At 38.2% G+C, this 25,708-nt stretch overlaps 1 protein-coding gene across 1 annotated transcript in view; it reads right to left on the bottom strand.

The window, feature by feature from the left end:
* Positions 1-25,708, bottom strand: part of GOLM1 (golgi membrane protein 1) — a 124,173-nt gene that overhangs the window by 24,447 nt on the left and 74,018 nt on the right. Inside the window, exons 4-5 of the mRNA XM_074196610.1 lie at positions 2,559-2,613; positions 59-161 (exon numbers count right to left, since the gene is read on the bottom strand). Of these exons, the coding sequence (XP_074052711.1) occupies positions 59-161; positions 2,559-2,613 (158 nt within the window). The remainder of the gene's footprint in view (positions 1-58; positions 162-2,558; positions 2,614-25,708) is intronic.

The following is a 25,708-nucleotide window of genomic DNA, read 5'->3' as shown; positions in this document are numbered from 1 at the left end:
ATAAATGCTTTTGAAGTTCCAACAACTGTGCTTGCAACAGTGTGATAAACACGCTTACAGATCGTAGGAGAATTTCCTCTCCAGGTTGGTCTGGTTCTTCTGAAACTGAAGTATGTCCTGCTGGAGCTTGCCATAGTTCTTCTGCAAGTCGTTCAAATGTTCTGGATCAAAAATTGAGAACAGTGATGAATAGAAAAGATCAAGGGTCCCAGACAAAAACACACAAAGGCACAAGGGAAGGAAAAACAGCAATATTCCAACAGAAAGGTACAAGTGTGGGAGATGAAGAGGAGGGAAAAATAGAGTAATAAAGATAACAAACAAAAGAAGTCAAGGCAGATGATGGCTACACTTCCTGTTCACTTCAGCCATCTCTAGTTGTCCCACTTAATCACTGAATTCCTAAGTTGCTTTTGGAGGATGAAATCTGGCACTTACTTTTTATTTAGGCCATCTTTCAAAAAGATTCAAGTTTCTCTCTGAATACCTTTGCCTACCCCCTTCTTTTCCTGCCAAATCTAAAGCACATGAGAAAACTTCATAAGTAAAGCAGCTACATAGGATGGAGAAAATGAGATTGTACCTAAGAATCTGGATCCTACATTCCTTCCTCATCCCAGGCTGAACTTCTCTATGTATTCTTTAAATGTATTTGGGGCAACTAGGCTAGGTAAGGTAAAACACTGGACCTAGAATTAGGAAGAACCACAAGTCACTAAACTTCTTTGTCTATTTCTAAATCTACACAATGGGGATGTCAACATAAAGATAATATAAGAAAATCTTTGCAAACCTTCAAAATTTATAGGAATGACAGCAATTATTTTTGCTCTCATCTTATTATTGTTGTACTAAATAATCTCCACAGAGATCATAACCATCAGTTATTGGCCTATACTCCATTAGTTATTCTCCTTCTGCTTATTTAAACATTTAAATATTCTTAATTAAACTATTCAAATTTATATATTTAAATGTTATTTACTTAAATATGTACATATTTCTTTATTATGTTTAGAAATTTATGTTTAAATAACATAGTGATGTCACTTTTGGTCCTCTTAGAGAATGAAAGATTAACAACCAACCAATTTATTTAATCCAAGCTTTTCTCTGGTCCTGAGTTGACAATCATTCACCCAACAATCTTAACTAGAAGTTTAAAGAAGTTGATCATTTCATCCATTCTGTCTGGAGGCTTTGCTTGGAACGACAGCTCTGCTCTATGGGAAAAAATAGGAGGGGCAATATACCAGCATAAGGAGAACCATAGGAGAGGCAGTGGGGTGGTTAGAGACTGGACTTGGAGTCAGGAAGATCTGAATTGTGCCAAGTCATCTGATTCTTCTAGCCTCAATTTCTTCATTCATAAAGAAGGAGCATTATGACTCCTTTTCAGCTCTAGATTTATGATCCTATCTACCTTTTAAATGCTTCCTGTACTCTGATGGTCTTAGGGACTACAAAGGGAAATTAAAGAATGCTATGATATTGTAGATTCCTGCACTCCAAACTAAAGAGCTGGTACACTGAAAAATACTGTTATAGCTAGAGGAGACTCTTGACATCAACTGGTCCTTAATTTATAGATGAGGGAACTAAACCTAGAGTGATGAAGTGACATGTCCCAAGGCTGACAAAAATTCCCTACAATGTGCTTTCCACCATACTACTTAACTACCCAATCTTGCAATTTCCCCCTGACTTTTCCACTATAAGTTTTTAGACTTCTTTGAAGTGTGCCCTAAGCAGATCTCTGCAACTCTGATCTCTCAGTTTTTTCTTTTACAAAATGGAGACTTTAGATTACTTAATCTAGAAGGAAAGAACCAAGGGTCCTATCCTATCTTTGATGCTTTCTACCTCCATGACCTTGGACAAGTCTCTTGTCTCAGTTTTTTCATCTATAAAATGTGAGACTTAAAACTAGATGGCCTATTGGGCCCCTTTTAGTTCCAGAATCATGTTCCCCAAATCTTGAAGGTCCCTTCCAAGCTCTCCATTTCTAAGGTCTAATGAAGAATACAGTTAGTGACTGAAAGGAAAAGCATGTTATTTTCTATCAATAATTCATAAAAATAAATAACTCATTCAGTGACCACATTTTCCAAATCTAAAATCAAGTTACTCAACCAATAAACTTTTATCTTACATTTTCATTGCAATGCTGACTGGAATTATCTAAGTTTCTAATAGCTAAAATACTAGGACTGCTAATGCATCCAAATGATTTCTAGAAACAAAGAAATGGAACTACTTTTAAAATTTTTAATTATGAACTTATATATCAAATACAATGGGCATTTCCACATAACATAATAGAACAGAAAAAAGGATATGTGATACTACGTATCTCTTTAATGGACAGGTTTGCTTTTTCTTTTAAGTATATATCAGGTTCACCTGAGACAATATTTAAATAAATATTGCCCCCCCCCAAAAAAATACCAAGCATTGTGGCAAGTACTAGTATTCCAAAAAATCACAAGAGGAAAGTCTAGTCTTTATTGAAAAAGGCCTTGATTCTGGCACTAGACAGCAGTAGAAGAAATAAATACCTTTCAGGTTTCTGATGAGTTTCTCACTTTCAGTGATGTTATTTAATAAAAGTGCCTGAAAAAGAAGATAAAACCAGCATGAAAATTCTCTCCCAGAGCAGCTGTAAGGAAAATAACACATTGAAGGAAAAAGAAGACATTCATTTCGACCAGTAATTCCAAAATCATACACAAGGCAGCTGTCACCAATACTAGGCTCACATTCAAGTAGGGACTTAATTAAAATGAATGCAGTATCTGCAAAAAAGGAGGGGGGGGGGGAGAAAAAGGCATTTCAGAAACTACTTTCCACCTGTCATTCTTGTAACCTGAGAAAATAGAGCTTCTTCTATATCATTCAATCTCAAAGCACCCACATGTAAATGCATGCGTGCGAGCACACACACACACACACACACACACACACACACACACACTCTCATAATAAAAGCAGAAGTTACATTCATTCACTATGATCTTATAACCTTGGCAGCTGGTATACAGACTAGCCAGGATTACTCAATATATATACCACAAAGAAGAAAATTCCAATACTTCTAACTTCAATATTCTAAGAAATTGTGAGTTTATCAGCATTAGGTGATTTCTCCATGCCATAAGGATGATTTAATAAATTGGGTGACATCATCACCTTGCTGACAAAGGTTCATATAGTCAAAGCTAATGGTTTTTCTAGGAATAATGTATGGCTATGAGAGTTTGACCTTAAAAAAAAAGCTGAGCACTGCAAAACTAATGTTTTCAAATTGTGGTGTTGTAGAAAATTTCAGTGCCTCAGAGAGCAAGGAGGTCAAAACAGCTAATACTTACAGAAATTAATTAATCACTGAAAGGTCAAATACTGAAGCAGGAGCTTAAATGCTTTGGGTCACAGAATGAAAACACAGGACTTAGATGGAAAGAATCTGATGCTGGAGAAGATTAAAGGTAAAAGGAAAAAAAGGAGATGGTAGAGGATGTGATGGATAGATATATGCAAACAGTGAATATGAATTTGGATGGACTTTGATAGACAATGGAGCAAGTTAGAACCTGTCCTGCTCTGGGCCATGGGATCATAAAGAGTTGGACAAGACTAAATGACTAAACAGCAACATTATTTTGGGGATCAGTTTACTGCATATTCCTTTCCCTTCCAAGGACAGTTTTTCAACTCTCCATCTTTTGTCTATGCTTTCCCTCCATAAAATGTAAACTTCCAGAGGGCAGGAATTTATGTCTTTGTATCCTTGACACCTAGCAGAATGCCTAAGCACTTTGTGCTGGAGCCAGCTCCAACAAGTTAATTGTTTAAATTACAGCAAAATATTTAAATTAGCAAATGCTACAAATCAGGACTAAATTTATTGTTTCTCTTGACTCTAATTGTCTTTCCATTGTCGTTTATTTTTGTTTGCTGGTTGAGACTCAAGAAGGTGATAGAAAAATATTTATTAATGCAAATTAAATTTGAAAGCATGGGCGGCTAGGTGGCACAGTGGATAGAGCACCGGCCTTGGAGTCAGGAGTACCTGGGTTCAAATCTGATCTCAGACACTTAATAATTACCTAGTTGTGTGGCCTTGGGGTAAGCCACTTAACCCCATTGCCTTGCAAAAACCTAAAAAAAAGTATGTCCAGGGTACCCACCCCCTACACTTGTTACCCTTCACCATCTCTACCACCCCCATCTGAAAGTTTGTTACTTATCATCACACCCCTGTCTAAATGTGATCTTGGAGGTCACCTAGTCCAGCTATCCCATTATACATATAAGCATACTGAGGTCAGAAGTGAAATGACTTGCCAAATGTCACACAATTAGTGTGTTTGAGGCCAGATTTGACCTTCAGTCTTCTTGCCTCCATATCCAGCACTCTAGCCACTATCTCACTACTAATGGTGTAAGCATCTTGAACAAGAACTTCTCCTATTTTCTTTGCATCCTTAACACTTAGAATCATGCCTGGTACCATACGTGGCCTTAATAAAACTTTGTTGATAGATGGATTTTCTACCTCCATGTAATATTGGGAGGATACCTAAAAACTTTGTTGCTTCACTTGCAGAATGAATTCAAACCCAGGTTCTCTGACCACAAATTCAGTGAACTCCATCCACTGAACCGGGTACTCTCCATTGCTTCACAGCTGACTGGTGTACTGGAAAGAGGACTCAGGCCAACTATCTATTTACTTAAAACCCTCTTATTCTCAGTTCCCTTTTCTGGAAAATGACTATAATAATGAAAGTACTACTTACTCTCACAGGGGTACTGCAAAAATCAATTGAGATAATGTATTTAAAATGCATTGCAAATCATGAAGTACTTTTAGACATATTTTTAATTTTGTTTTTAAATAGGTGAGTAGGAGGTGGGAGAACAGAAGTGGGTTGGTTTCAAAAGAACCCAAAAGAATGACAAAGTTGGTTTTCAGAGAACAAGTGAGGCTGCCCTTCAAACTCCCTGCATTCCCATAAAAACATAAGGAATTTCAAGTCAAAGACAGTGAGGCAAATAAAGGGAAGTCAGAAATGAAAAGCAATGAAAAGGACTTCTCATGCAATGAATGGATACATATTACACCAAGACAACTTAAGTCTACAAGCATTATCTAAGCACCCACTATACACAAGCACTACATGGACCACAAAGACAAAAAAAATGGGAGGAAAAAAGTCCCACTACCCAGAAGTTTATAGTAGGATCAGGTCACTTCTAGGTCCTCTATCACCTTCATTAAACATATTATTTATTGAGTACAAATCTGTGATCTCAGCAATTTGAATAAAACTTCACAACACAGATTGAAACTCATCTTTACCTATCCATTCTGTGCAATACTTGATCCAAGTCCTCATAGAAAATTCATCACATTTAGGACCACTCGGTGATTCAGATACTCTCTGAATTCTTTTGATCTAACAAGAACAACAGTGAATCACAAAAGTTGTTGTGGTCCACCCTAGATCAAAACAACTACTATGTACCAAGTCCTGGGGTTTATGAAAGTAAGATATTTCCTGATCTTGAGGAGCTTACGTTATTTTCATGAGACACAATATATATACAGATATGGAAAACACAAGATATATACAAAAGTGCTTTGTAAGAGCAACATGGTGGTGATGATCAACCATGATGGACTTGCTTATTCCATCAGTGCAACAATCAGGGAAAATTTGGGGCTATCTGCAATGGAGAATACCATCTGTATCCAGAGAAAGAATTGTGGAGTTTGAACAAAGACCAAAGACTATTACCTTAAGACTTAACCTTACCATTATCTTATTATGTAATTTTGCTATCTATTATACTTCACTTTTCTTCCTTAAGGGTATAATTTTTCTCTCTCATCACATTCAACTGAGATCAATGTATACCATGGAAACAAGGTAAAGACTAACAGAATACCTTTTGTGGGGGGGTGGGGGAAGGAAGCAAGAATGGGAGGAAAATTGTAAAACTCAAATAAAATTTTTCTAAAAAATGGATGGGTGAATTCAGGTGTTCATTTCAGCAGTGTTTTTTTTTTTAAATAAAATGTCAGAACTTAAATATAAAAAAAAAAGTGCTTTGTAAGGAGAGGCAAGCAGACAGAAAGCACTGAAGGCATGTTGGGCAGCCTGTGCTTAAGGTTGTGGAATGTTATGTCCAGGGAGCAATAAACACCCCAGTTTGGTTGAAATACCGTTCTTGACAGAAAATAATATTTAATCAGTCTAGAAAAAGAAGCTGGAACAAGACAGTGAATAACTTAAAAGTCAAATAGATTTCAAATTTATACTAAAGGCAGTGGGAGTCACTAAATCTTCTTGAGCCTGGGAGTGACATGGCCAGATGTGTGCTTAAGAAATGTCCTTTTGGAAGCTGTGGAGGCTAGATTAAAAAAGGGGTGAGAATAAATATAGATTAATTTGGTTGGTATTTGATTTAATAGTCCAGGTGAAAATTAATGAAGGCTTGAATTAGGATGCTCATGATTTAAATAAAAAGAAGGGAATGAATGTTCTGTAAGACTTCACAAGTACTAAAAAAAAAGACTTCACAAGTGAGTGGATATGGAATCTGAGTGACAGTCAATAGTCAAAAGATAACCTCTACAGGAAAGAATTAGAAATCAAGTGAATGTCCATCAATTGGGGAATGGCTTAACAAATGGTGGTATATGTACATTATGGAACACTATTGTTCTATTAGAAACCAGGAGTGATGGGATTTCAGATAAGCCTGGAAAGACTTGCATGAACTGATGCTGAGTGAGATGAGCAGAACCAGAAAAACATTGTACACCCTAACAACAACATGGGGGGTGATGATGAACCTTAATGGACTTGCTCCTTCCATCAGTGCAATAATCAGGGACAATTTTAGGGTATCTGCAATGGAGAATACCATCTGTACCCAGAAAAAGAACTGTGGAATTTAAACAGACCTAAGACTATTCATTTTTTTTTCTGGATGGATGTTTTGATTTTGATTTTTTATTATTTCAAAAAATATTTTAAAATTTTTTCCAATTACATACAATAGTAGTTTCTACCTATCATTTTTTGTAAGGTTTGGAATTTAACAATTTCCCCCCCCCTTCCCTTTCTTTACCCCACCCTCACCAACAAAAGGCAGTCTGATAATCTTTACATTGTTTCCACGCTATACATTGATTAAAATTGAATGTGTTGAGAGATAATCATATCCTTGAGGAAAAAATAAAATATTAGAGATAGCAAAATTATGTAGTACATAAGACAACTTTTTTTTTTAACTGAAGGTAGCAGTCTGTGGTCTTTGTTTAACCTCCACAATTCTTTCCTCTAGATAAAGATGGCATTCTCCATTGCAGATACCCTAAAATTGTCCATGATCATTACACTGATGGAAGGAACAAGTCCATTAAGTTTCATCTTCTAGTTCTGCTCATCTCACCCATCATCAGTTCATCCAAGTCTTTCCATCTTCTCTGAATTCCCATACCACAGTTTGTTCAGCCATTTCCCAATTGATGGACATTCACTTGATTTTCAATTCTTTGCCACCACAGAATTGCTATTGCTGGATCAAAGGGTATGCTCATTTTTATTGCCCTTTGTGCATAATTCCACAATTTTAAAAAATATTTATTTAAGGCAATAGGGTTAAGTGACTTGCCCACGGTCACACAGCTAGGCAATTAAGAATCTAAGGTTGGATTTGTACTCAGATCCTCCTGATTCCAAGGTCAGTGCTACATCTACTTCGCCACCTAACTGCCCCATGGTCAATTAAAAAAAAGCTGTCTTCTTTTAATGCTCCCTCTCGGCAGAGCTAGATCCCTCTGCCTCTCTCCTCTGAATCCCGCAGGGCCAGCCCCATCTAGAAATTCAACATGTCGATTTTGAAGATCTTTGCAAGAGAGATCTTTGATTCTCATGGAAACCCCACTGTTGAAGTTGATCTCTACACTTCAAAAGGTCTCTTGAGAGCTGCTGTGCCCAGTGGAGCTTCTACTGGCATCCATGAAGCCCTGGAGCTCCGAGACAATGATAAGACCCACTATATGGAGAAGGGTGTCTCAAAAGTGGTTAGCATATCAATAAAACTATTACCCCAGCCCTGATTAGCAAGAAACTGAATGTTGTGGAGCAGAAGATTGACAAATTGATAGTAGAGATGGATGGTTCTGAAAATAAATCTAAATTTGGAGCAAATGCCATATTGGGAGTGTCTCTGGCTGTTTGTAAGCCTGGGGCTGCTGAGAAAGGTGTCTCCTTGTTCCACCAAATTGCTGATCTTGCAGGCAATGAAGAAGTCATCCTGCCAGTTCCAGCCTTCAATGTGATCAATGGTGACTTTCATGCTGGTAACAAGCTAGCAATGCAAGAGTTCATGATCCTTCCTGTTCCCTGTTGGAGCATCAAACTTCAAGGAGGCCATGTGCATTGGAGCTGAGGTCTACCACAACCTGAAGAATGTGATTAAGAAGAAATATGGACAGGATGCCACCAATGTAGGAGATGAAGGTGGCTTTGCTCTTAACATCCTGGAGAATAAAGAAGCTCTGGAGCTGCTGAAGGAAGCGATTGGCAAGGCTGGCCATATTGGCAAGGTTGTAATTGGCATTGATGTTGCTGCCTCTGAGTTCTTCCAGTAGGGAAATATGACTTGGACTTCAAGTCTCCAGATGGTCCCAGCAGATACATCTCACCTGCTGAGCTTGGGGACCTTTACAAGAGCTTCATCAGGGACTATCCAGTGGGGTCTACTGAAGATCCCTTTGACTAGGATGATTGGCAGCTTGGAAGAATTTTACTGAAACTGCAGGTATTCAGGTTGCAGGGGATGATCTCACAGTGACCAATCCCAAGTGCATTGAAAAGGCTGTGAATGAGAAAGCTTGCGATTGCCTCCTGCTCAAAGTGAACCAGATTGGCTTCGTGACTGAATCTCTCTAATCTCTTTAATCTTTTTTTTGGGGGGGGGGGGAGAGTAGAAAGGAATGGCTAATGCATACATTTGGTTTGAATGATTATAAATATTTGCAATAGGTTTTGTTTTTCTTGCCTTCTCAATGAGTAGGAAAGAGGGTGGGAAGAAGGAGAGAATTTGAAAATAAAAAAAATAGTTTAAAAAGGTTCTATCTTTTAAAGAAAGAAAATAATTTAGGGTTAAGGTTTGGAAAGCAATGAACAGAAAAACAAGAGTAAAAGAAGATTCAAGGGCAAAAGTCAATGTAAAGATGATCTGATTATTTAAGATCAAAGTTTTAATGAAGCAGGAAGAGAAGGGAATGGAGTTTGTGATAAAGATAGGGAGCAGGTTCCTCAATGAGAGGTTAATGATTTGCTTAGGGATGGACAAAGCCAGGAACATTGCAGGTTTTACCACCTTCCAGCAAAGTCAATCAAATCTGTTTTTGACTAGCAAAGCCATATGTCCATGGGTACTAGAACCATTTTTTCCTTCCGTGGATTAATGCAAAGATAGAAAATCCTTTTTTAATATAAACTTGGGAGGATCATGAGATTTAGGGGTAGAAGGGACCTTTAAAGATCATCCAATCTACTCTCATTTTATGATAGGGAAGGGAAAGGAATGTGTTTATGAAATAATTACTAGGTGTTGGGCACATTGCTAAGTGATTAACAAACATTATTTCATCTAATCTAGGTTTCATTATTATCCCTATTTTCATTCCTATCATTCAATTGTTTTTCAGACATCCACAGGCATCTGTGACCCCATTTGGGTTTTCTTGGCAAAGATACTAGAGTGGTTTGCCATTTTCTTCTCCAACTCATTTTAGAGATGAGGAAACTGAGGCAAACAAGGTAAAGTGACTTGCCTAGGATCAAGCAGACATATATTTCCGAGGCCAAATTTAATTTCAGAAGATGAGTCTTCCTTATTCCAGGTTCAGCACTCTATCTGCCATGTATCTGTCCCACCCCTATTTACAGTTGAGGAAACTGAGGCAGACAGCAGCTAAATGACTTGCTCAAGGTCACTCAGAAAGTATTTGAGGCAGGATTTGAATCAGGCGAGGATCATTTGCTTTAAATGGTGGTTTAGTTGGGAACTTGAAGACAAGAGATTAGATTTGGAACGTCCTGTGAAGGAACGAGAATAGGAATCAATAATGTAATACATCTATTGAGTGGCTGGGTGGGTCCAGTTGAGATTATGTGCTTTAAATCTATAGAAGGTGAAATCAGCTCAATTTCATGATTTTCTTGTCTAATAAGCAAACAGGAGAGCAGGGAAAGAGAACTTAGATGTTAAGTTACCAAGGACTGAGATTTAGCAGGTCTGCTACAGTCTGGGACAGAGAGGTAACAGTTCCTATCCTCCCAAAAGGTTGAATAAGGTAATTTAGCTGAGGCTGTGCAAATAGGCAGTGACAAATATGTTGGGAAAACCATGGTCTTCATTCAGTCCTGTGCTCCATTCAATATTACCTGATGGAGCCAGTCATCAAGACCTTATTAAATATAGAGGCACTTGGGATCCTAGGATCTTGGATCTAGGGCTGGCAAGGATCAAAGGCCCTTGACAGTCCACTTAGTCTGAGTCCTTCATTTTACAGATAAAGAAATTGAAGACTAGAGAAGTCTGATCATTTATCTGAAATGACACTGGTACAGGAAGGAAGGAAAGGAAGTAAACTGGGCCCTCAAGAACACACCCAGGCACACCCTCACTGGATCCCACTTTACAGTCTTCCTAAAGGGTACAAATGAAGGGACTTTTGAAGTTGCACCCCAATGAATCTCCATTTCTTCAAAATAGCAGGACAGAGTAGAAAATTTATAAAGTTCCTTGCTGGGCTAACGTCCTATCATTTTAATTCAGAAGTGAAGTGATTAGGTCTCTGACAGAGTATCTCACAACATAAGTATTCTTGTTTGTTAAAAGCAATGTTAACTTCATAGTCAAAATGTTCTGTGACTCTAGCCTTATCACTTCATCATATTTCAGCTACTCTATGAAGCAGTTTATTTGCTTGGTATAATTGATTGTAAAATGAAACTGTACCAATGGCATATTAGACTGAGGTCAAACTGTTAATTAGTGTGAACACAGGAAATGAAGGTGAGAAGATTCAGCAACCACTAGTTTTGAAAAACAGGATCATTTATAGCAAGGATTTTTTTTTCACTACCACATTCTGAAAGGAAAAGCTTAAGTGTTTCAGAATACTAACACTTAGAGGAGAAACACAGAAATAAAAAATGAACCACATTAATATGGATATCTGAAGATATTAAAGGGTAAACAATGTTTGTTATTTTCCTCTTTTATTAACACATACACAGAGACATACATGCCTGTGTGTTTTCTCAACCATAAATAAAAAAAGAAGAAGAAATCAAGCAAAGGAATATGGTTTAACAGGCAGGGTGCTGGATATGGAATCTAGAACACCTAGTTCATATTCTGCCTCTGACACTTGCTAGCTACATTAACCTCATCAATATATTCTTATATATAAAAAGGAAACAAAAAAGAGCAAGATTACCTGCCCTGTTTGATTGCTATGGGGTTCAAATAGATTTTTAAAGGTACTTTACCAACTTTAAAACATTATATAATTATCAATTATTGTTAATAAAAAATAAAAATACCATTATCAAGTCACTTTTAAACATCCCAAGTAACTTCTTAAATGCACAGCTGAGATTACAATCCATGTCTTTTGACTCCAAATACATTGCTCTTTCCGTTTTACCAAGTAGTTTTCTGTTGATAATTTTTTTCCCATTTTTCTTCTCTTTGTTGTCTTCCCTCCAAACTTATCCCTATACACTCCCAGAAAGAGCTGGCTGAATCAGTCCTCAAGATTTCTGTAAGTTCATTCCTCTATATCATTTTGGGGTCACAAATACTGTACAACATATTCAAAACGGGAGTGTAGGGAAGGGGGGATAGAATGTAACTCTGAAGTAAAGAAACTATGTTCAAACTTACATCTGGCACACACTAACTACCTGAGTGACTTTAGACAAGACACCTTAGCTTACTAGGACTCTTTTTCCTCATCTATAAAAATAAAGGAATTGGACAAGGTGGCATATGAGCTCCCTTCCAGCTCTATCTAGATCTAGATATTCTCAAGCAAATATCTGCAGTATTTGCAAATGAGTTTATATTCTAAACTCCTGCAGCTCTTTGTTCAGTCATATTCAGTCATGTCTGAATCTTTGTGACTCTCAAAGACTTTCTGTAAGAATAAGCTCAACTTTCACAAAAATTTGCTTGGGCAGAATATGTTCATGGAGTACCAGCAAACAACAGTTAAAGACAAAAGTGTGAATCAGGTCACCCACCACCTTTGTAATTCAGATAAGATAGACAACTACAGAATAGAGCAGATTCTGGTAATTCCATTTTGCCCTAAAGAGAAAATCAGAAAATACACACCTTGCAAATATTGGAGAATATATTAGTTCTGCCTAATTCTTAGGCATGTTAATTAAAGATTGTATGATCCAAGTTTTATTTAAATTAATTTTGTTTGTTTATTTTGTGACCTTGATCAAACCACTTAACCTCTCTGGTCTTTAACCTCCTCATCTTGACTTAATATGACTTGACATAAAAAATTGATTGGTTCAGAAATATAACTTTTAGGGGCGGCTAGGTGGCACAATGGATAAAACACAGGCCCTGGAGTCAGGAGTACCTGGGTTCAAATCCGGTCTCAAATCCGGTACCACTTAATAATTACCTAGCTGTGTGGCCTTGGGCAAGTCACTTAACCTAATTTGCCTTGCAAAAACCTAAAAAAAGAAAAAAGGAAAAAAAAGAAATGTAACTTTTGCTCACTCATGTCAGTAACCATAGGAACTATATAAAAATCTTGACATCCAGGGTGACCATCCCTCTTATCTTGGATAACAGGTCCTACCTTGGGTATCAAGGCTAGAAAACAGAGCTCCACAGGTGTCAAAATGGGAAAGAGGTCATGCTGAACTGATTGTTCATCTCTTTTCTCTCTCTGTGCGTGTGTGTGTGTGTGTGTGTGTGTGTGTGTGTGTGTGTGTGTCTCAAGTAGAATTAAGTGATTTGCTCCAAGACACACTGCTAATATGTTTTTGAAGCTGCATTTGAAATCAGGGACCTGTGTGCTATCCAACTTAAATACTTTAAAAAGATAACTAAAATGTACAATTTGAATCCAATAAGATAACTCTTGAGATTGGGAGGGACAGGAACCTATGATTTCATGAATTCAGAAAATTCCAGGAGGGGGGATTCTTTCTATCAATATGGGTCAGCACCTTCTTCTCAATTTATATTGTCTTAGAAAACTGTCTAGCATCTAAGCAGAACCAGAACACCTTAGTGATGATCAACCTTGATGGACTTGTTCACTCCATCAGTGTAGTGATCAGGGACAATTTTAGAGAATCCATAATAGAGAATACCATCTGAAGGAAATATGGAGTTTAAAGGAAGACCAAAGATTATTATCTTCAATTTTTGAAAAGTTGTGTTATATATTACATAATTTGGCTATCTCTAATATTTTCTTTCTTCCTTAAGATTATGTTTTTTCAGGGCAGCTAGGTGGCACAGTGTATAGAGCACCAGCCCTGGAGTCAGGAGTACCTGAGTTCAAATTTGGCCTCAGACTATGTGGCCTTGGGCAAGCCACTTAACCCCATTTCCTTGCAAAAAAAAAAAGAATATGCTTTTTCTCTCAACACATTTAATTTTGATCTGTGCATATCATGGAAATAAAGACTATATCAGATTGCCTTCTGTTGAAGAGAGGGGGAGGAAAGAAAAATGTAAAATTCAAAATCTTGCAAAAAATGATTGGTAGAAACTACTATTGTATATATTTGGAAAGCAAATAAAATATTTCTATAATTAAAAATATTTTTGAAATCTCACCTTTTTTTTTAGGTTTTTTTTTTTTTGCAAGGCAAATGGGGTTAAGTGGCTTGCCCAAGGCCACACAGCTAGGTAATTATTAAGTGTCTGAGACCAGATTTGAACCCAGGTACTCCTGACTCCAGGGCCGGTGCTCTATCCACTGCGCCACCTAGCGGCCCCCAATCTCACTTTTTTTAACAAGGAAAAAATTATCTAGAATCTTGAGAAGATAAGTGTCACCCACTGAGCATGTGTCACAAGTGGGACTTTCTGACTCTGCAACCAGTTTCCTAAACTGGTCCCCCACCAAAACCTATTGTGCGCATACACACATACATATGTGCACGCACACGCGCACACACACACACACACACACACACACACACACACACTCACCACCCACCCACCCTACCACCAATGTTTTCCTCCTCTAAGGCCCAACAATGGTATGGACATAACTAATGATAATAATTACTAGCCTTTATGTATGACTTTTAAGGTTTACAAAGCATATTTACATTATATTATCTCATTCAATCCTCACAACAACCCCCTAAGATAGATGTTAATATCCCACAGTTTACAGATGAGAAAACAGACTGAGGTTAAGTGACTTGCAATTTATGTCTCAGGTGAGATATGAATTCAGGTCTTTCAATGCAAAATGCTTATGCTCCCAAGTTAAAGCACTAATGAGCAACTAGGTGATGTAGTGGATAGAATGTCAGGCTTGGACTTAAGAGGACCTGAGTTCAAATCTGGATTCAGACACCTACTAGCTGTATGACCTTAGGTAAATCCTTTAATCTTGTTTTCCTAGTTCTTCATCTGTAAAATGAGCTGGGGGCAGCTAGGCGGCACAGTGGATAGAGCACTGGCCCTGGAGTCAGAAAGATCTGAGTTCAATTCTGGCCTCAGACACTTAATAATTACCTAGCTGTGTGACTTTGGGCAAGTCACTTAACCCTATTGCTTTGAAGGGAAAACAAACAAACCAAAATGGGCTGGAAAAGGAAATAGCAGGCCATTCCAGTATCTTGGCCAAGAAAACCCCAAATGGGATCACAGAGAGGCGTACATGTCTAAAACAATTCAACAATAACAAAAGCATTGGCAGGTGCTATTAAATCAGAGAAATAAGAAAAATGATCAGCACTGGAGAGCTGGAAAAGTTGAAAACGTCCTAGGTAAAGAAATCAGACTTAACACTATGTGATTACATCAATAAAGTAAGAGTGAAGCTTAGAGAGATGCAGGACTTTTGGCTCAGTAAGAAAGCAGATAAAATTCAATTTTAGGTGAATAGTAACAATCCAAAGTGCTTTTATGATGAGCTGAAGGCTATTTATGGACCAAAGACATATGGTGCATCTCAACTACCCAGTCCTAATGGAACCACATTGATTATTGATAGGCATAAAATCCTAGAGAGATGTGCTGAACACTTCCATTATGTTCTTAAGAGACCATCATCAATCAATGCAGAAGTCACTGATCAGTCAGTCCCTAGCTGAAGTTCCAGCTAAAGAGAGGTTTTGAATGTCATTAGGCTCATTTCATGTGGCAAAGCACCTGGTGCTGATTCTATTCTATTCTAGTTGGGGAATACAAGATTGGAGGGGGGGTAGTCATTGTTTATCCAAAAAGTGACTAAAAATTTTTCAGGTTTTATGGTATGAAGAGGTTATTCCTCAGGAATTAAAGGATACCTTCATCTCCATAAAGGTAAAGGCAACAGACTGTCCTGAGCCTTTATCTGGAAGATGGTCCTCTCACTGAGAGCAAGTGTGGCTTCAGAAAGGGTTGAGAAACAGTCAATATGGCATTTGTTGCCTGACAATTCAAGGACAAATGACAAAGGACAAGGACAAAGCAGAACACAGGTTCTTTTGTAGATCTAACATTTGTAGATCTCATCTTTGATTCCATCATTTGTGAGGGCTTATGGGAAATTATGTCAAAATTTGGTTGCCTAGAGAATTTCATCAGTATTGTACATTAGTTCTATGATGGCATATATGCCCGGGTTCTGGAGAGTGGATCATGCTCTCAAGATTTCTCAGTCATCAGGGGAGGAGCCAAGATGGCGACAAGAACGGATCTTGTCTTAGGCCCTCTCATAAAACTCATAAGCTAAGGACTCTAACTAAATTTTCAAGAGACAGAACCCACAGAGGGATCCAGTGAGGCAGTTCTCCTACTCAAGGTAAACTGGAAAAGAGCAGAAAGGCTCCGCTCCCAGGGGTTGGAGGGATGGCACTCCAGAGCGAAAGAACTTCAGCCTCCCGGAGGCAGCTCAGGGCGCTGGGAGCCCCGGCTCACAGCAGTGGGGGAGTTTCCTGAGCTACACCCCCGGGAGCACTGAGCACAAATTGGGGGAACAGCCGGGGGACCTCTGCCAGAGTGAGCATGTGAAGCCCAGCCCTCAGGGCACAAGCCAGCAACATGGCCACCACAGCCCAGATCCAGGAACAGAAGCAGGAGGAGCCAGTAAGCAGGAGCCCCCAGGGCATGAGCCCATTGAACCTAGGGAGGGGAGTGAAGAGAGAAACTGCCCAGCTCTGTCCTCTGCCCCTAGAACAGGACTCTGGGGATCTGACCACATTCAGATCCTGATCCCAGTCTAGGCCCCCCCCAGAACAACAGGGCCCCCCACCTCGGCCCCATGGCAGAGGGGGGGCACTTATGGTCATTCACAGACCAGGAGGAAGGACAGAGCCTCACACTCGGAGATGCTTGTGGGAGTGTCCCAAAAGCTCAGGAAGCACCCCCAAAACAGGCTTAGGCTGGGAAAATGAGCAAGCAGAGAAATAAGAGGAACACCATTGAGAAATATTTTGCATATGAGCCCAAGAAGGATCAAAACACTCAGTCTGAAGATGAAGAAGCACAAGCTCCTGCATCTAAAGACTCCAAGAAAAACAGAAATTGGGCTCAGGCTATGACAGAGCTCAAAAAAGACTTTGAAAATCAAATGAGGGAGTTGGAAGAAAAACTGGGAAAAGAAAGGAGAGAGATGCAGGAAAAACATGAAAATGAAGTCAGAAGCTTAGTCAAGGAAATCCAAAAAAATGCTGAAGAAAATAGCATGCTAAAAAACAGCTTAAGTCAAATGGAGAAGAATGCTTTAAAAAGCAAAATTGGCCAGATGGAAAAAAAGAAAACTCTCTGAGGAGAACAAATCTTTCAGACAAATAGAATTCAGGGAGATTGATGAATTTACCAGAAATCAGGAATCAAGACTTCAAAACTAAAAAAATGAAAAATTAGAAGAAAATGTGAAATATCTCATTGAAAAAACAACTGATATGGAAAACAGACTTAGGAAAGATAATTTAAAAATTATTGGAATATCTGAAAGTCATGATCAGGAAAAGAGCCCTGACATCATTTTCAAAGAATTACTACAGGAAAATTGCCCTGATAGTCTAGAAGCAGAGGGCAAAATAGAAATGGAGAGAATCCACCGATCCCCCCGAGAAAGAGATCCCAAAAAACCAACCCCTAGGAATATTATAGCCAAATTCCAGAACTCCCAAGTCAAAGAGAAAATGTTACAAGCAGCCAGAAGGACACAGTTCAAATATCATGGAGCTGCAGTCAGGATCACACAGGACTTAGCAGCAACTACATTGGAAGCTGGTAGGGCTTGGAATACAATATACCGGAAGGCAAAAGAGCTTAGAATGCAGCCAAGAATGAACTACCCAGCAAGGCTGAATGTCCTCTTCCAGGGAAAAAGATGGACTTTCAATGAACCAGAGGAATTTCAAATGTTCCTTTTGGAATGGCCAGAACTGAACAGAAGGTTTGATCTTCAGATACAGGACTCAGGTGAAGCATAGAGATTGGAGGAGAAGGGGAAAATATAAGGGACTTGATGACAAACTACATGTATTCCTGCATAGAAAAATGACACTGATAATACTCATATGAAACCTTCTCAGTTAATGGAGCAGGTAGAGGGAGCTTTTATAGTTGAAGCACAGGAGAAAGCTGAATTCAAAGATAAAATATGGTGTAAAAATGTAGTCAATAGAAAAAAGGGAAATGTAATGGGAGAAAGAAAAAGGAGAGGGGGAATAAGCCAAGATATTTCATATAATAAGATTTTTCTTTATTACAATGAGCTATTGCAATGATATGGAAGGAGGGGCAAGGAAGAATGAGAGAATCTTTGCTCTCATCAGAAGTGTCTAGGAGAGGAAACAGCATATATACTCAATGGAGTATAGACATCTGGAGTAAGAAGGGGGGGCGGGGAAAGGGGTGGGGATGTGAATGAAGGAGTAGAGGATGGACCATGGGGGTAAAGTGGTCAGATAAAATGCATTTTCTTTTTTACTTCTTGCAAGGGGCTGGGATTAGAAGGCCTGCCCAGGACCATAGGGCCAGGTGGATGCTGGGCCTAAGGGGTGGTATGGGGGCTCAGGATCTCTTGGCCCCAGAGCCGGGGATCTGTCTGCTATGCCACTCAACTACCCTACAGCAGAGTCAGAATGAAAGGAGAGAGAAAATATAGTACAGGGTAGTGGAGAAATACAAAAGGAGGGAGCTGCAATCAGCAATGGCAATGGTGGAAAAATATGGAAGTAATTTTTGCCATGAACTTATCATAAAGAATGTAATCCACCCGCGACAGAGTTGTTGGTGTTGGAACAAAGACTCAAGCACATTTTTTTATTATTATTATTATTATTATTTTGGGGGGGGTGCAGGGCAAATGGGGCTGGGTGGCCTGCCTGGGGCCGCATAGCAGGGTAATCCTTGGGTTTCTGAGGCTGGATTTGGACCCGGGTGCTCCTGGCTCAAGGGCCAATGCTCAGTCCGCCACCGAGCCACCCCTACTATTATTACTATTTTATTTTATTTTGGGTCTTTTCTTCCTTTTTTATGGTTTTTGAAGGACAGTGGGGTTGGGGTGGCTTGCATGTCACACAGCTAGGTGATTGTAGGGTATATGGGGCCAGATGTGGGCTCGGGTGCTCATGGCTCCAGGGCTGATGCTCCATCCATGGTGCCACCTGGCCATACCTACAATTATTACTATTATTTTTTTTAATTTAATTGTTTTTTTCCTCTCCCCTTTACTTTAATGCTCAAGCAAGTCTATATTTATGGGGGGAGGGGGTATTTCATTTACTCTTAAACAAGAATATTTTATTAATGTAAAAAATTATTTGTACAAAATGAGAATAAATATTAAATAAAAAAAATTTAAAAAAAAGATTTCTCAGTCACCAATGGAGTGAAACAAGGATGTATCCTTGCTCCCATGCTTTTTAAGATGATACTCTCAGCCATGTTATCAAATGCCTTCACTGAGGATGAACACAACATCAAGGTCAGCTACTTCATTGATGTTAAATTCTTCAACTTGAAAAGGCTACAAGCCAAGACCAAAGTGAAAGAGTGTTGGTGCACGATCTTCTGTTTGCAGCTGATTGTTTTCTCAATGCAGCCTCTGAAGCTGACAGGAAACAAAACATGGATCCATTCTCTACTGCTTGTGCTAATTTTAACTTAACTATTAACACTAAGAAAACACAGGTGCTCCATCAGCCAGCACCACCATCCATGTGGATCCATTGATTACAGCAATCAGAAAAGTTTTGAGTGGTGTGGACAAGTTCACTTACCTCAGCAGTGTACTCTCCAGGGAGGTGTACATTGATAACAAGGTTGACAAACACATTGCCAGAACTAGCTCAATATTTGGGAAGCTCCAAAAGAAAGTGTGGGAGAAAAGAGGTATTAGACTGACCACCAAACTGAAGGTCTACAGAGCTGTTGTGCTAACCTCATTGCCATATTCCTGTGAAACCTGAAGAATCTACCAGAACCATGTCAGGAAACTGAATTGCTGCTATTTAAATTGTCTTAGGAAGATTCTGAAGTTCACCTGGCAGGAGAAGATATGAGACACTGAGGTCCTTCTCGAGCTAAACTGCCTAGCATTTCAATATTACTATAGAGGGTGCAACTATGGTTGGCTGGACATGTTGTTGAACGTGTTTATCTATATGAAAAGTGGACAATGATTAGAATAGTTGTATTGCGGCTTGAAGGCACCACACAGAGTGCTGTGTTTCTTAGAATCACACTTGTATTTTCTAGAATATCATACTCAGAAACCCAACGATTCAAAGTATTCATACAACTCTCTGTATAAGATGATATCCTAGAGAAGTGTGACATGGTAGATCATGGCAAACATTAAGGAATCCTGTTTCTGTTAAACAAATACTATTGTGTTCCAATTGAAGAAAGAAATGTAAGCTAATTTGGTTAATTCATCAACCAAACCTGCCAGACACACGCTTGCCAAAAATACTTTTATGAAGAACTCACACAGGACAAGCGCTCACAGAAGAAAAGAAAACTGGACACTCTGAAAGTATCTCTTAAGGAATTTAGAATTGATTGTACAGCATGGGAGACACTGGCACAGGATTGTGAGGGTGCTGTACTCAATGAGAAGGGCAGAATTGAAACAGCTCAAAGGAAACATGAAATGCATAAGATTAGAATACCCACCCCAGGGGTTCACATGGACCATTTCTGCCCAATGTGTGGTAAAGCATTCCAAGCTCATATTGGTCTAATAGTCATAGTTGGAGACACTGTAATTTGTCTCTAACATCAAGATGTCATTTTGGTCTTTGATAACAAAGAACAAGAACTAACTATGTGATAGTTACCTCACTTAACCTACCTGGGCCTCAGTTTCCTCATCTGTTTGGAGTAGCTTGCCCCTAAGGTCCCTTCTGACTCAAAATCTATGATCCATATGACCTATCATCCTGGGATCATCGGATTGGTTTTGTTTTGATTTTTTGTCTATAGCAACTCACAAAGACTAAATATCTATTCAACAGTGAAACAAATGCCTACCCTTATGAAATCACAGATCTTAGAAGGATACATTTGAATACTAGCCACAATGACTAATGAGTGGCACTGATTTTATAAATTAAAAATCCCAGAAAATTACAGACCTACTTCCTTTGACTAGGTCCAGGACTCTTTGCCTATAGGACTTTTCCCACCCCTATCTGAACACACTTAAAAGTCTATTTCTTAAATTGAAACAAAAAAAAATTAAAGACTAATTGCTTCCTTTATACAAATAAATACACATGAATAAATAACTGGAAAATGCTAGGTCAAAATCTTTCTGCCTGTCTCCCCACCAAAACCCATCAAACAACACTTGTAAAATTGTATTGGGGGTCCTCACAAGAGTATTTCCAACACTATTTCAAATGAATTCAACCCAGAATGACAATGATTTAGAATAAGTTTTCTCACTATGAAACAGGAAAGCACCTCACATTTCTATAGACATTATGTCACAAATTCTGAGGTAGGCAGGGAGTAAAACACTGTTCTCATTTGACAGATGAGAAAACTGAGGCTGAGAGAAATAAAATAACTTGCTTACAGTCACATGCACCAAGTATCAAAAGCAGGGATTGATCTTAAGTCTCTACTGTTCAACTCTAGTATCTAGTGCCTCTCTAGTCTAATGCATTTAGTCCTCAATTATCTGTTATGAGAAGGATTCTGGCAGACAATTCATTCAAGTGATTTGAGGTGTGGGTAAGTGCTTTTGTCTAAATATACTCTGCATAATGTTCTGAGAATTCACTTCAGAGGAAAGTAAAAAGTCATTGTGTGAAGACCTGACTTTTGTGAACAGCGGGGAGGCAAGGCAATTAGAGTGGAGTAACTTGCCCAGGGCAACCCAACTAGTAAGTATCAAGTGTCCAGTTGGATTTGAACTGGGGTCCTCCTGATTCATGGGCCGGTGCTCTATCCACTGTGTCATTTAGCTGCCCTTAGAACTGACTTTTAAAAAAGTCAAAAGTTTTAGCTTTCTCACTTATCTACTACTCTTCACTAGGGATAGAGTATCAAGGACTGATGACAAACATCCACCTAAGTAAAGTTAGAATCAGGCTCACTTTAACCTTGCTCTTTTTGAATGTGAACATTTCCTGGGACAGAGAAATCAATGAATTAGTTTGATTTAAAGCAGAAGTGTGGACCTGTGCAGTCCAATACTCCAGTGCCACTAAAACATACAAATGTAACTGGAAAATATTTAACAAAATCAATAAAAATACAATAAAACATAGATATTGTTCATTGGTGGTGGTGATCCTTATGTACAGTTTGATGGCTCCCATTTCTATTGCTGTTTGAAAACCAATGATTTAAAGGACTTTCCTCCAAGTTCCTTTTAAATTATTGGTTCTATGAAGAGTCCTTGAGGCAGCTAGGTGGCACAGTGGATAGAGCACCAGCCCTGGAGTCAGGAGTACCTGAGTTCAAATTCAGCCTCAGACACTTAATAATTACCTAACTGTGTGGCCTTGGGCAAGCTACTTAACCCAATTTTCCTTGCAAAACCTAAAAAACAAAAAAAAAAGTCCTTTGGGGAACATCATCTTATTGGTGACTGTCTTTCTTCCATTACAACAAATCCCATTCTTCTGCAAATTTTTCATCCTGGACAACTGTTGCCCCTATATTTCCATAGAGTTTCCAGTAGAAATAGGAGTGAAAAACATAAACCATTTACTCTCAAAAGGCAGTTTAATTCAAGTGAAAAGTCATGCCAGTGGGTCCTATCAGAATATTGTATATACTTTCAGGCTTTTGTGTTTTGTCCTGAACTGTCTTCTGTTCTTTTTCCTTTTTTATTCTTTACTATAAGGGATGCCTTTCTTAGTAGGGGAGAGTGGAGAGATATATTTTGAAATGAAGGTGATATAAAAACAAAAATATCAGTAAAAAAATTTTAATGAAAGAAAATTTGGAAAATACAGGGAATGTTATTTTATAACAAATATAGCTCATATACAGGAAACTGAAAAGTGCTGCAACTTCATTTTCTCCCCTAAAAAGGATCCTATTTACCTTCCATTTTGAAGTCCACAGCTATGACCTTACTTAGGAGGATTTAATTCTGAAAGACTTCCAAGCATGTGAACCCTTCTCAAATATACAACTGATGATTTTAAGATTAAAAATAAATGACAGCACATGGCTATTTTTAGCAACTCCCCACCTACATGGAAGCAGTAGGAAAAGGGTCAGAAAGAAAAAAACAAAGAAAAATGCAACTTGGGCCTGGGGTATTTGTGGCCCATATCTCTTTTTCCTGATTTTTTAATTATACACCTTCCTGCCAAGTACTATGTCTCCTTCACAAGGAGTAAGCAGAGATGTTCAATAAACATTAGCTGATACCACTAATGAGGAACCTTGGCAAACAAGTTCATTTGTTTTGCCAGAATCTTCCATGGAGGTAAAGGAAAGTTTTAGAAGGCACAGTGACTTCATCTCATGCTTTAATGTGACTAGACTCAAATGTGGGATGTTCTTTTTTTATTCCTTCTCGGTTTAATGCAATAACACTAATGTTAGAGTCATCTTAGAAGTAGTTATCTTAGTCATCTTTTTATTTAGAGGCTGTTGCCATGTCAGCCAAATAGATGATTCCTGAAGACTAGCAAGTAAATGTGAATGTGCTGGCACATAGGTGCCCAATTTATAATACCAAAAACTCCCAAGTGTGAACCAGATTAAAATATAATGGGGGTGGGAATAGGGTACTAGATGACATAATACAACTGCCCTCAAAGTCAGGAAGATCTGAGTTCAAATTTAGACTCAGAAATATTGTAACTGAAAATTGTTTAGCAACACAAAGAAAAATACAGCATAGATAATGTTAATTTGTAATTTTCTAAGTCAATTTGGGGTGGCAAGGATCTGTTTCTATTTTGAGTTTGTCACCACGATATTGTAGAAAAGGTTGTTTAAGGCATAAAGAAAGACCTTTATAAGAAAACCAGTTTTAGGACACTAATACATTGTTGTTGGAGCTGTGAACTCATTCATCCTTTCTGGAGAGAAACTTAGAACTAAGCCCAAAGGGCAACAAATATATGCATACCCTTTGATCCAGCAATACCATTAACTGGGTCTATACCCTGAAGAGATGATAAAAAAATGGTAAAAACATAACTTGTACAAAAATATTCATAGCAGCCCTGTTTGTGGTGGCAAAGAATTAGAAATTAAGTGAATGTCTTTCAATTGGGGAATGGCTTAACAAACTGTGTTATATGTATGTCATGGAACACTATTGTTCTATTAGAAACCAAAAGGGATGAGAATTCAGGGAAGCCTGGAGGGATTTGCATGAACTGAAGCTGAGCAAGATAAGCAGAACCAAAAACACATTGTACACCCTAATAGCAACATGGGGGCGATGATCAACTTTGATGGACTCACTCATTCCATTATTTCAACAACCAGGGACAATTTTGGACTATCTGTAATGGAGAATATCATCTGTATCCAGAGAAAGAAATGTGGAGTTTGAACAAAGACCAAAAACTATTACCTTCAATGTTGGAAAAACAAAAACCAACCCATTATTTCATTATGTAGTTTTGCTATTTCTTATACTTTATTTTTTTTTCTTTAAGGATATAATTTCTATCTCAATCACATTCAACTTAGATCAATGTATACCACTGAAACAATGTAGACTAACAGACTACCTTCTATGGGGAGGGGGAGGAGCAAGAATAGGGGAAAAATTGTAAAACTCAAAAAACTCAAAATAAATGTTTATTGGTTAAAGAAAAAGAAAACCAGTTTTATATCACTGAGATGAAGTCCAAGAACAAGGGATTATTACATAGGGTTCATTAAATCCCACAACAGAGCAGTAAGGATTAGTGCAGGTAATATAGGAATGCATTGTTTGCTCACCAACTAATCATGCATTTGTTGGGTTATAAGTGAATTTCTCAGGGTAGTCTAGTAGTAATTTATATTATCCATTAATTGGAAGGAAGTTTTCAAGTAAAATCAGGCTTTTAACCAGGTGGGAAACTTTTGATATGTGTTTTCCTTTCTTTTTATTCAGGTCTCATTGACTCTCAGTATGAGAACAAAGAGACCCTAAGAGACTAGAGAGAGCATGAAAAGGCATGACTCTGTGGTTCAAGGAGAAAGGAAGAAAGTCTACACTTGTGACCCCTACTCAAATGACACTTAAGTTAGGGAAGTAGTAAGGAACACCAATTTCACATACTTTTCTATTCTTGCCAGAAAGGAAGACAAGTGAGTGATGTATTTACTTAATTGTAGTCTCTAATAATATATACTTCAAAAAGAGATGTAACAAAACCTCACAATGTCTTATACAATGCTCTTTTTCTGTTCTTTTTAAAAGGAAATATATTCATTTTCCCTGAAGTTTGTACAGTTAAAAATTTTTAAAGAGAATTATCTTTAAAAATAATAATTATAGTCTCTTCAGAGCACAAAATTTGAAGTCAGAAGACCCAAATTTGAATACTGACTCCAGGTTCTACTAAGTAAGTGGTCTAATCACTCCAACTCTTGGAGCCTCTGTTTTCTCATCTATAAAATAAAAATTCTTATGATCCTAAACAATCTTAGGATGCAAAACTGCCTAATTTAAATCCTAAATTCATTACCAAAATCAAGAAACTAAAATTAAACAAATATTTATTAAATATTGATCTTATGCCAGGTTCTGTGCTTGGTGCTAGAGATAGAAAATCATTTTACTTACATTCTGCTGAGGTGGGACAGAGGGAACAATACCAGAAAAGGTATTGGGATGAGAAGAGTTTTTACAAATGTGGGAACTAGGTACGAACTTTTGTAAGGGTGGTGCTTGAAGTGAATTTTAAGGAGAGGTAAGGAAATCTGAAATTTGGTAATGAAGAAGGTCATCCTAAGCAGGAGAGCCTCTTAA

The sequence above is a fragment of the Macrotis lagotis genome, chromosome 8 (genome assembly GCF_037893015.1).
Source record: "Macrotis lagotis isolate mMagLag1 chromosome 8, bilby.v1.9.chrom.fasta, whole genome shotgun sequence".
Lineage (NCBI taxonomy): Eukaryota > Metazoa > Chordata > Mammalia > Peramelemorphia > Peramelidae > Macrotis > Macrotis lagotis.
The sequence above is the reverse complement of the archived record's forward strand: the minus strand, read 5'-3'. Positions and strand labels throughout refer to the sequence as shown.